General features: G+C 37.8%; 1 protein-coding gene and 1 long non-coding RNA gene across 2 annotated transcripts in view; one reads left to right on the forward strand and one right to left on the reverse strand.

The window, feature by feature from the left end:
• The window catches only part of LOC140326746 (uncharacterized), a 298,797-nt gene that overhangs the window by 202,803 nt on the left and 82,922 nt on the right, over nt 1–13,072 (forward strand). The gene's annotated exons all lie outside the window — the stretch shown is intronic.
• Nucleotides 6,321–13,072, reverse strand: part of LOC140326742 (alcohol dehydrogenase 1-like) — a 36,265-nt gene continuing 29,513 nt past the window's right edge. The window contains exons 5-9 of the mRNA XM_072405614.1: nt 12,559–12,778; nt 11,158–11,418; nt 9,217–9,352; nt 7,203–7,341; nt 6,321–6,519 (exon numbers count right to left, since the gene is read on the reverse strand). Of these exons, the coding sequence (XP_072261715.1) occupies nt 6,495–6,519; nt 7,203–7,341; nt 9,217–9,352; nt 11,158–11,418; nt 12,559–12,778 (781 nt within the window). The 3' untranslated portion in view covers nt 6,321–6,494. The remainder of the gene's footprint in view (nt 6,520–7,202; nt 7,342–9,216; nt 9,353–11,157; nt 11,419–12,558; nt 12,779–13,072) is intronic.

Genomic DNA, 13,072 nt, shown 5'->3' on the forward strand with positions numbered 1-13,072 from the left:
GTGTGGTTTTATATGCTGTATTAGCTTTTTACACATACTTTCCTACCTTAATGGGACATGTTGTGTTCCAATCAAACAATGCAATGCAATTAAGGTCAGATGCAGCCTCTGAACTGCCATCTACACTGCTCAATGAAAGTCAATTGGAGATGAGTTTAAACACACAACAAACACAGTGAAAAGAACACTTAGATACCTAAACTCTGTGTAACCTGATGGTTGGTAGAATGGTTGGTGTAAATTGATAGGAAATACAAAATTTTACAAATGTGGCCAGAAAAAGAAGTTATGGCGACAAGTGTCTAAGAGGGGATGTCCCCTAAAGGGAGATATTTTGCATTCAGCCTGGAAACCCTTACCTTTCCTGTGGTAGTCATGGTTAAATGTGGCTTTCTCTATACCAAGCAAGTATTTATCCAGCCGTTATTTTGTGTAGTAACTCTTCAGTAACACCTACTAGATATAAAATCCAGTGATAAAAAAGTTTGTTTCTGCAAACTGGCATCCTTCCATGCTACCTGCACACCCCACGTGAACCACAAACTCAATTATTTTGTCTTTTATTGTGTATGACAGGTTCCATAATGACAAGTGTCTGGACCTTCTCTTTCTGAACATTTAGACAGGGTCATAATTTGTGTTGTATATGGTATGAATTCATGTGCCTAAAGCTGTCTACAGTAGTCTGTCAATAAAATTAGCTGCCATAAAAGAATTGATGTTACAATGGAGATTGCCTTTATCTAGCAATACAGTCTGTATGCACGGACACACATTTTCTGTTCCCATCCCTGAAGCTGCTGACAGGTTCCTAGGCAGGGCACGACTTTATCCTCATTGATTGAACAAAAAAACAAGAAAATTTAATGTCTTGTTAAAAGTCACATTAGCCCTGAAACAATTTACGTTTTTGACTTTTGAAACACAGGGACAAAAAGGCACCTGCGCCACTGGGAAAAGTGTAAGATGGACATTGTGGGATATATCTCAGGTTTTACTACTCAGGTGAAACCAGCAGAGATTTTTTTGCAAAGAAGCTATATCTTTTCTTGCTGGTTGTTTAAAATGTCTGTCCCGGGGCTGATTTTACTGTGAATTTGCAATAGTAGTGTGGGGCAGATTCCCAATCCCAGGTTGCACCTTTTCCTGAGGCTCATCGGGCCTATATTGCACATCTGGTGCTAAAGAGCAGGCCTTGTGACTGTGTTAGGCGGATTTTCCATATCTGTTTTGCTATCCAGGAGGCTGTTCTTATGTATTTGAAATCACTTGTTTTGCTGACACCAGTCCCAAGAAGGAAGATTGTTTTTGTTTGTTTTGCCACCTTTGTTTAATAAATACAGGCAGGAGCCCTAAAGAGAAGCTGTTTGACTGGAGTTACCTCATTGTCAGCCTGCCCTTTGAAGCTAATCCTAATTATTTAATGTTTTGGCAACAACTCCTTCTGCAGATCCCAACTGACCAGTAAGTTCACTGATACTAAACTATTCCCCAAGTTGTATTGGGTAGTGCACATTTAAAGGGGTAGTGCACAAAATTTCTGTCCACAATGGAAGAAGTTTTAGTGGCCTTTATTCAAAATACCTGTGCTCTGCATCATGTATATCAGAAGGTCAATACCACACAGCAAGAGACTAACAGTCTGTTAGCGGCACAGTTAGCCAGTAGGTCCAGGTGGCTGCAACAAAGGACTGACAGGTAAAGGCAGAATTTGTGCAGCCGTTAGCATCCCAGGTCCCAGCAGATGTTCCTAGGCCTGTTGGGGAACTCCAGACCATGCCAGGAACCCTGCAACGGAAAATGACTGCACAGGATGAGGTGGAAGCATTCCTGTGCTCCTTTGAAAGAACTGCTGAGTAGCAAGCATGGCCAAAGGCGCAGTGGGCAATTGTAATAACACCACTGTTATTAGGGGATGCCTAGAAGGCCTTTTTCTACTTGTCTGCTCAGGATGCCAGAAACTACGATAAGCTGAAGTTTGAAATCCTGTATCAATTGGGTATCACCACTTCCCTGTGGGTCCACAATGGGGGCTTTAAGAATAAACAGTTCCCCCCGATACCAGGTGAATGACCTTATTTACCTGTTGAAATGTTTTCTGCAGCCAGAACTGCTTAAAGGACTCCAGATCATGAAGGAGGTCACCATGGACCAGTACCTTTGTGCCCTCCCACCAGAGCTACAGCAGTGGCTAAGCCAAGTAGACCCCAAGACAGTGGACCAGCTGGATTAGTTGTTGAAGTGTTATATCGTGGTTGAAGACCTCTTAGTAGTCTAAGCCTATATCCAGTCATCGCCAACCCAGAGGAACCCATGGCAATCATGGCCAGAAAGATGGCCCCAGGGGAGAAGCCCAGCCCATAAGGTTTGATAAACCAGAAAGAGAGGCAGTTGCTAAGTTACCAAAAAAGCGGTCCTGCATTGGCAGCCCTCGCCAAGCCCATGGACTACTTTAGTGCTCGTAGTGCAGCAATCATGCGTGTCATCCAGATCAGTAAGCATACATTACATGCTTTACTAGACAAAGGAAGCCTGGTCATTTTAGGGCACATTCGCCTGGTGAAAAACCGCCAGCTCCAAATAGGAGTAGTCTGTGTGCAGATGGTCTGTTTGTACGGGGACCCCACAGCCTTAGTAACCTTGTGACCCCTGTAGGAAATGTGTGCCATGAGGTTACAGTATTCCCTTGTTAATTACATAGTGTGATCCTGTGTAAAGCCTTTCCCCTGTTCCAGAAACTTTCCCAGGAGGAGCTCTAGGCTCCAGAATCTGTGGACAGTGAGGAACATGAGGAAAGGGCACCCAACCCTCCTGAACAACATGCTACTCCTGCAGCTAATAAAGACAGTGTGGTGTGTAGGGAAGAAAAAAATAAAACTTCCTAATGTTGTTGTAAATAATGCTGACAGGTCAAATAATGGTTGTCTGTTCCCCCAGCTGTGCTTGCAGGTCACCCTGAAATGCCTGCAGAGACCACTGAGGAGTCTATCATGCCAGAGCTAGAAGTCTCCTAGAAAAACTTTGGCATTGCCCAATGGGGCCCGAAATTCGCCAAAGCTTGGGAGAATGTTATGGTGAAACCCAGTGAGTTGAAATTGTGGAACAGCTTGTGATTCCCCAGGCACTTAGGAGCACTGTGTGTAATCTGACCCATTCACTATCCCTGGGCAGGCACTTGGCATATGAAAAAAATAAAGACTTAATGTTCTTCAGTGATTACTTTGGCCCGGGTTACATACTGATGTAAAGAGCTTCTGTGAGTCCTGTCCCACCCGTCACTTCCACAGCCCATTGGTCCCATTGCCAAAAATACAATACTTTTTGAGTGGATTGCAATGGACCCCGTAAGACTGCTAGGTAAATCTACCGGGGGGTATGAGTACATATTTATTGTCATGAATTACACCACTGGTCACCAACCTTGACAGGTAAGCCCAGTAACATAGAATAAAATTTTTCTTTGGCCAGGGGAGGGGTGGGGGGAATCAGTTGTAACAACAACTTAACATGTGAATACAACTTAACAAAGATTTATTTTAAGGTGATGTTTTAGCTAAATAACAAATACTACAGTATTTCAACAGTGAAGCATTTTTTTCCTGCATTCCAAATGAGTTCTGGAAAAAGATGGCAGCCAACATTTAGGAACATTCAATACAACCTAAGATAATGCAGAATCTGTGGAAGCCCTGGGTCTGTTTTCCTGCAACCAGACGCTCTCATCTAGGGGTTAAGGGAGACAGTGACACCCGAAGGGTGGTCTTTATGTTCAGTCTAATCTTGTTTTGGTTGTTGTCACTGCAGAAAACCGCTTCACAAAGATAGGATGTTGGAAATGGATACAGGCTTTTCAGTGCTTTTATGGCAATCTCAGTATATTCTGCCTTAACTTTAATCCAGAATGTATGGAGATTTGTGGTTGCCTCAAACATAGTATGAAGGCCACCGTCATTTGCGTTTTCATGAAGTTGATCCTCTTCGAGCATGGTTAGGTTGATTCTCCTGGTTTATTAACAAATGGATTGATACTGACCATGCCAAGCTGAAATGGATGGCACAGAATACGGAGGGAAATACAAGGTTCACCCGGTTCCTTTCCTTACAGAACTTAAAACTTATTGTTGAGCATAGGCCAGGGAGACAGCAAGAGACCAGATTCCATTCGATGTTCACTAGCTATTTTCAGCCACACTTGGTTGAGCAGGGTTAGGTGGGGGATATGTAACACAGGGACAAAGAGGGCACCTGTATCACTGGGAAAGGTGTTGAACGAGCGTTATATAGTACCTAGATAGCTTAGATTTAACTACTGAGATTTGTTTGCAGGGAAGCTCCAGTTTTCCTTCACAATTTAAAACAATTTCAATTTACATCACAATTTAAATCAATAACTTTTAAGCAGCTGGAATGATTGTAATATATGTAAAATGGAAGAGACACAAATGACAAATCCATTATCAGGAAAATATAAAAATAAAATATCATCAAAACATTATCCTTTGTGGAATTAAAATAATGGAAACATTAGAAAAGTAGCTAATCCTGAAACCCATAACACAGCACACAATAAAGACTAATAGGACTGACCCCTCTATGTAACCCATTACTCCAAACATGCCATAGCAAAAGGATACCTGCAATCACTGGAAGTCTCAACAAAATAAAAATCTTATTTGCAGGGCAGGATAAGCAACAAGTTCACAGCTCTGTAAATATGTGTGTCTGTGAGGAAAAGAAACAAGTATGACATCTATATGGTTTAATGGCCCTATTTAATTTTCACATTGGAAAGGCAGGGATTCCAACTTTATCACTTGGAATAAAGCTTTATATACAAAGCCTATATTCTAATATTTTCTATCTTCCAAGTATCCAGGGAAACCAAGCAGGGGTGTCCCCCTCTCACCAGCCCTCCTTGCCTTATCCATAGAAACTTTTGCATTGGCTGTCTGAAGCTGCCCTGATATTCAAGGGCCAGTGCTGGTGGGTTACAATCACAAGATTAGCTTATTTCCATATGATGCCTTACTTCTGTTCACAAATCCCATTGCTTCTCTCCCTAGTCTTCTAGCGGCTTTGGGAGTGTAGATTACTGCTTCGCATGAAACGCTCTTTGGGGCGAACTATCCCCTCCTTATCCAATAGGACCTCTTTCTGTTGGAATCATGGAAAAAGTACCAAATCTTCTGGTTAGGGCGTATTGCGTCGGTGAAAATGACTCTTTTACAAAGGTTACTTTATCTTTTTAAATGCTCCTAAGTACTTTGCCTAACCATTATTTATTGTATATTACGACGATTGGTCATGGACTTTGGGGTGACACATTCCTCTCACATCCCCAAATGAACTTTGTTTAATTTGAAGAAAAATTGGGGGTTGTCTGTTATTTACATTCAAAACCAGTATGTGGCAGCGCAGCTGGCACCACAAATAACACATCACGTTACTGAGGACACCCCCATGGGTGTCTAATAAAACCAACGGAAGTGCCTCCACTTCCAATATCTGGTCTTTTGTGGGTCCCCCCTTCATCCTGTAGGCACACCCCCAGTCCTATTATTAAACATGCAGGTCTGATATCCACCCATCCCCCCTTGTGTCCATTTTCCACAATCCATCCATTCCGTTAGGTCAACCAAACTATGCAGCCATCAACTGGTGGCTAACTCATAACTTATGCAGGATCCATGATATGATGACCTTTCAGGATCATCTGAGATCATTTGCCTCCTTGAGGAATACCCATGAAATCTCCAACTCTGAGATTTTCCGCTATCTACAAATAAAAAACTTTGTGTTGCAGAAGTCCAATGATGTTTCTAACCCTTTAAGCCTAAGGACCTTTGAAGGTATCTGTAAACTTTTACAATAATCTAAAGGCAACATAACTGTGATTTACAGTTTGGTTTTGTCTCCACTAGCAAAGTGGCCCCATTCCTATGTTTCCCTCTGGGAAAGTGACCTGCAAGCAACACTTCATTCTAAATCTTGGTAAGCAAACTATAAAAACAATGTAAGAATATATGTATGTATAATTTTTTTAAATAATGATATTATTATTGAATGTTAACTTTGTAAATAAGTCCAAAAAATGTGCTGGGTTAGCTCTGAGTATTCTTTTAGAGCAAATAACACATTATGAACATTACTGATGTGTAAGGAAATGTCAGATTCCCTGTTTCATAAATAAAGCCCTATATGTCACAAAGACATAGTTATTTCTGTTTGAAATCTTCATTTATCCTATCCAAAGACACGCTGTGCAACTGTTTAAAACACTGTTCTGCTGTACACATTTAGTAAACAGGAGCCTTTTTTATTTTAAAGCCTTTTATTTTTGTTAAGTCAGGTGAATCACATTAAAAAAAGCTAAATCAGATTTCATGTAATCAAATATGTAATCAAATATTATCTATACATTCTATATTTGTGAAGTACGTTTAAATAATACATTTTCGAAGTAATAGCACTCCAAAGAAAGTCTTAAAAAGACTTTAAAATAGCAGGACTGTGCGGATGCTGAAAAAAGAAAAGACAAAAACTATGACATAGGTATAGTTTCTATATCTATATATCTATATATATATTATATATCGATATATCTATATTTCAGGGAGATGTGTCAATATATTTGGTAAGTGTTTCTTTATAATCAGTTGGTAAATTAAGAACGCAGATCACTGACATCACAACCATCACCTGCTATAGAAATTATTGCAGGGCATTTAACAGATCCAGTTTAATGATGTTTCACTGCAAGATCATCATGCAGATAATGTGAAGCATTATTATCTAATACCTGCCATATCATTATATTTTCTTGTACATATTTTCTTGTAAGCTATGATATTTACAAGAAAATATAATGACATGGCAGGCATGATATCTGGGTTGAGCTTGATATCAAGAGGGAAAAATTTGTTGTTCTAAGCAGACCGCAAAAAAAAAATCAAAGTTGGCCAGGTGGGTGAATTAAGAATGCAACTGTTTCTAGGAAGTTGCCACCTGAGCCAAGATTTGCACCCTTCCTATGTTTTCAGTTTGAAGAAAGGGCCAAAGAGGAAGTAAATGTAAAAAGTAGGGTTGGCTTGGAGAGTAGGCAGAAGGCATTCTCTGTATTTTTTTGTTGTTTTTTTGTATAAATGGACACTGCATTCTCAACAGGCAGTACATTACAAAATTAACGTAATAATTATACCAACCTTTTTCCAGACTTCATAAGTTCAAACCCTTCATTTATTTCAGTAAAAGGCAAAGTATGAGACACCAAACCATCCAGGTTAAATTTTCCTGCGACATAGTCAGAAACCAACTGGGACACTGATTCCTTATATTTATAACCTGAAAAGTCAGATTTATGTTCAGTTTGGCACAGTCACACAGTTCATATTGATAACACACAAATACATTGGATTTATTAAAGCTCTTCAAGGCTGGAGATAACACACTTTTTGTTATCTGGACTTCTTAAATTTGTTAGCAAATGTTTTCAATCCTGGGCCAGATCCATTGCAGGTTTGCTGGATTCCTCTCCAGCCTTGGAGAGCTTTAATTAATCAGGCTCATTGAGTCTGACAAGATCATATATATATATATATAGATCTTTAAAGATCTATATATAGATATATAAAGAACTGTTCAGGAGGCACATTTTGTTACAATGCTTAAAAAAGCAACTGAGGGGCAATTGTTGAACAAAGTTGCCTAAATATTTTACATCTGACCCATAATCTTCCTCAAATGTGCCTCACTGCTCATTTACCTGTGAAAAAAATGATAAATGCACCCTTTTGTATAATAATATTTACCTAACCTTTTGCTGTGTCATCCATAGCTAAATTAAAAAATCTATCATGAAGGGTAGAGGGTCCTAAGCTTCTTTATTACAGCTATGTCTGGTTACTTTTTTAGCTTTTAGTACTAGTTCTTAATAATATTTTGGTGAAATTGTGGATACAAAATGCATATATAATATATATAAATATACTGGAAGTTTGACAACATGTTTTCCATGAAGTTTAAATCAGGTGAACATTAAAATTCAGTCTGATAAAAGCTCATTTACCCTTTATTACTCTTGTACTTTGACTTCAAAAACATGTAAAGGTAAGATATGTAAACGCAAGCCCTTTTAAAAGGAAATCTATTGTTTTTATATTAATTTTTTTATAGAATGCAATTTGTATTAAAACACCCTTTTAATTAAGTTTTTTTTAAAAACGAAATAAATATGACATATAAATATGTTTTGACATTTTCATATTTACCATCTTAACCTAGAAGGTGAAACTCTGTAAGGTCTATAATATGTCTGTTCTTCTCAGTGAATCACTGTTCCCAAATATATATACCTGAATAAGTTATAGGAGGCCATGTTATATAAACACTGTCATCAATGTGCCGTCATAAATATATTTTTGTACATTAAAAATGTTATATACGTGGATACTGCTACAGTTAATATGTTTAAGTGTGTCTAGTAAAGTGTTTTGCTTCTAATCTTGTGGCAACAATTTGGGGAAGTTCCATTCTGTTCCAGAATGACTGTGCTCCTGAACAAAGTCTATTCCATAAAGACAACATTTGGAAAATTATTGGTCTTGGAAAAAAAGGTATTAAAAGAAATGTATGTAAAGAAAACCCTGGTGCTGATTTTCAATTTCCCTGGTTCAAATTTTTGATTACTGCTGTCCATGTCTAGAGGATGGAAAAGGTAGTTAACAAGACTCAATATAATTAGGTAATAACAGTGGAGGACATCAGAGGACCCCCATGCAGAACTGGCTTGAGGCCCCTGTGGAGGCTCCTGTTGCTTGAGGAGGGTTCAGAGCCCTCATGCAATGGCACACTTTGTACCTCACTGTGTCCCAAGTAATTCTTATTGTAATAAAATACTAATGTACTGGTAAATGTCATTTCTTTGTGTTGTCTCTCTTGTCTTCTATAAGGGAAGGGAGCCACCACACAGAGGCTCAAGAGCCACGAGCGGCTCCGGCTCTGGTAGTTTGTTCCTCTGGTAATTTTTCTACCGGCTAGGCCTTATCTGTCCTAAAGGCCAGGGTTTGCTGACCCTTGGTGAAGTGTCATGGCATTGCACACAGTGATGTATTCCACAGTATGAAAACCTCAGTTCATAATAATATTGATAAATGTGTATTAACATATTCCTGACATAGAACACAATGAAGCAAATAGGTATCTTATAGTAAAATATACCTCCAAGTATAACGCCTTTCAATGTGCGTCCTGTAAGGAGCAGAAGAGGATCAAATGAAATCTTTGCATCCTGGGAAGCTACTCCTAACACCACACAAATCCCATATCCTGGGTGAGTACACTCCAGTGCTGTTTTCTAGTTCAAAAGGATAAAAGAAATTAGTTAGGAACCTACATTTTATCTTTAACATTAGAGGTGCCACAGAAGTACAATGTTAATCTCAAATTTAATATTAAGTACTTCTATTTCCAAATCCAATTAAGCAGTGAATGTATAGTTTAGTTAACCCATACTAATTGGTTCATGCTAAAATGAGAACCATGTCCATGTTACTGCGCTTTTATTTTTGTGGTTGTCCTGTGCTCTTTTTAAACAAAGTCTTTTTTATGTCCACTCATCAAAGCAAAATGCATATGATATTTTTATTAACATGATCTACTTTTGATCTAATTTTCATAACCAGTTTATTCATTTTATTTAAAGCAGAACATATGAAAAAAAATTCTGAACAGGCAGGTGATGTCCCTTCTGCAAAAAGTAAACTTACCTGCCTGTCCTTAATTTTTTTTTCCAAAATAGATGCTGAGTATCCTAGCATACCCCCAGGCTGCAGGAATGAACTCTCCTGAGCATACACAGTAGTTACATTATTCTGGCCTGGTCAATTAAAATGGCAGAAGATCCAGATCCTAGAAAAAAACAGAATGAAGATGTTGATGCGCTGCAACAGGGCAAGGAGAGGTGAGTGTACTTTAAAAAATTAAGAACAGTCAGATAAGTTTATTTTAATGCAGAAGAGACATCTACTGTTAATAAACAACCTGACTGTTAAGTTTAGTTCTGCTTTATATGTTTATTGCATTGCACTGATGATATTCTAGTGATAGAGTATACATGTTTGTGTTGCTGTCCAGGTAATGCAGCATTGATTAAATGACACCATCCTCACTGTCTTTGCAGCATTTTACAGTATGGGGCAACATGATGACATTCCTCAGATGCAGGAATATTTGAAGTACTGGGCATCCTTTTATCTGGAAGTGGACTGGGCTTGGAACGCAGAGCAGGTGGACCTGCCATGAACTTTTATGGAGAGAGTATTGGCATTGCAAACAGAGACTGACTTTTTTTTCATTGCTGGAGCACAATTGAAAAACAAAATATAACTAAAATGGATTTTAAGTGACACCTAACTAGAGTACAATCAACCAGCTACCATTCTAAACCCAATTTTTATATTAGTATTATATAATTTTAACTGTTTTTATATAGTTCCTCTTTTCATAATGCTTTTTTTATCACTAAACTACCCTGAAAACAGCCCTATTAGACATCTATAATGACCCTAATGGAACAAATGCATGGTAAAATCTTTTATTTTTTATTCATAAGAAAACATTTCAAAATTATGTGTTTTTATTTTTCTGCTTGCTTTACAAGTCTGTGAGGTAGATGGCAAGGTAGTGGGAACTATCGTGCAGCTAAAGGTCTCTCCTACTTTCTCCATTGTAACACTGAACCAGTACATTACTTGGGAGTCCTGGCCTAAATAGGTCACATTCTAGACATTACCCAAAACCACTTTCATTCATGTCTACACTAAACCAAATTACTAATATGCTATAGATGCTTAGAAGGGTACATTGGCTCTTTCTTTCTTTTTTTGCCTGCCAGTGTCTACAAAAGCTGTCACAAGTAATTTGGAAGTTGTTGGAATATATGATGATACAAAAACACATCTACAATATGTTCTGATAAAAAAAAAACAGATAAATGGAATCAGAATAAGTTGGCTAAAAGATGCCATTGCTTTTATTATTTACTCTATAGAAATTGTTCACTTTTTGGCTTTTTGGATGTTCTTCAAAAAGAAAGATATGTTATCTGCCATAAGCCTTTGATTATTTGACTACAGGTAAATACCATTTAAAACTGCTTACCATGATTTCTGTATTGCCAATACATTCAAAGGAATAGTGCACCCCATGTCCTGTCATTTCTGTGATCACCTCCTGGATCGGCTTGCTATAATCATTGGGATTGATGCAGTCAGTGGCTCCAAACTGCTTTGCCTTTTCAAACTTGCTGCTGTTTATATCTATAACAATAATTCTTGATGCTCCAGAAACTTTACATCCAATTATGACCGACAGCCCAATGGCACCCAATCCAAAAACAGCACAAGTAGTACCTGGTTCCACCTGTTGATTAAAACCGTTGCTAAGTTCCCTTTAAGAATAACCAATTCATGTTAACTTTTCTTATTATACCTCCTGTCCCTGCAATTATAATTTTTTTTTCTCCATGTGTATTTTTTTATTTAAAATATAACTGAAAGTGTTCCCATCTAATACTGCTAATAACAAGTGTGTATGAAAATGAGAAGTGTTCTAGCTGTCTTCCTCACAGGAATAGAGAAGAAATCTTCTCATGGCTACTCTTGATATCTTGACATCTCTCTAATAGATTTTCGTCACATTAAAAAGATATCCTCTTACGTCCTATTGAATCTACAGAAACGGTAGATAAATTTTATCCTAAAAGGTCACAAATGGCAACATTTTATCCCTTCCCTAGTTTATTTAAAATTAAAATAATAGTTATGGCTTTGGGTACTTTATATTATAAAAAAATTACAACAGTAATGAGATTTGGAGACTGAGATAACAAAATAGCACTGAAGGTGTCTCTCAAAGTGGGAGTCCTCTAAAGTCATATGGTAAATCACTTTGACAAATTATGTTTTAGAGGTGGGTGTGTTTTCTATGGTTTGTATGTTTCTTTATATCCACAGAGGGGAAACCTTACAATGGGAACACATGTTCCAGTGACAATGGTTAAAGTGGGCATTACCCTCATTTTTGGGAAATAGCCTCTTGCTTCATGATTTCTCCATAGAAATGTGAAAAAGTGACACAGGTTTTAACCTTTCCCTGTACTATCCACAATGAGACATTTGAAGGAAGTAAGTGTGCTGATGCTGGTTGCACAGTAGTAGTGGTTACATGGCAGAGGCGTATTAGAGACTAGTGCTGAAATGTTAATTTCATAAATTTTATTTTATTCAAATTGAGCTTTAAGCTAAGGAGGTTGTGTATCCAAACAATTAACAGTGATGACTAATCCTCACTTTGGGCAATATCAGAATAATATTGTTGGACCTAATGCTATTCATCTAGGGAGTTTTTATTCACACAATTTATTCACAAAATTCACAATTTATTCTTCAAAAAAGAAAAAAATACAATATTTATTATAAATTGCTACAAAGGCTTCTACTTAGAAAAAGGCAGTAACTGAAAGGATAAGCCATACAGTTAAATAAACAATGATAATTTTACCTTGGCAATATTGACAGCAGCTCCGTATCCAGTGGGAAAGCAACATCCAAAAAGACAGACCTTGTCCATGGGTGCTCTGTCATCAACCTTAGCAACAGCCCCGGCAGGCATCACAATATATTCAGAAAAGGTGCTGGTCCATAGAAAATGATCCACAACTTTTCCTTTACATGAAAACCTTGACGTCTTGTCAAGGAGTACAGTCTGTGGTTCAGAAAAGCTGTAATGAAAATAAAAAGGAAATTGAGAATAATTAGCAATACTTTTTAAGTTTATTCTTTAACAAGTCCAACTACTTAAGTATGTTCAGCCTATATTTTATTTTCCCTATATATATTTTTTAAAAATAGTCATATATTTACTGAATCTTGTTGGTTTCTAATATAAAGCAAGGAGATCAAGGCTGATATGAAGGTTGACAGGGTGCTGTAGAAAAGCTGTTGAAATGCTCAAATGTAATGCCAAACCTCCATGATTGAAAGGACTGAATTCGAACCAATGAGAGATCAGAGAC

This window comes from Pyxicephalus adspersus, chromosome 3, assembly GCF_032062135.1.
Source record: "Pyxicephalus adspersus chromosome 3, UCB_Pads_2.0, whole genome shotgun sequence".
NCBI classification, from domain to species: domain Eukaryota; kingdom Metazoa; phylum Chordata; class Amphibia; order Anura; family Pyxicephalidae; genus Pyxicephalus; species Pyxicephalus adspersus.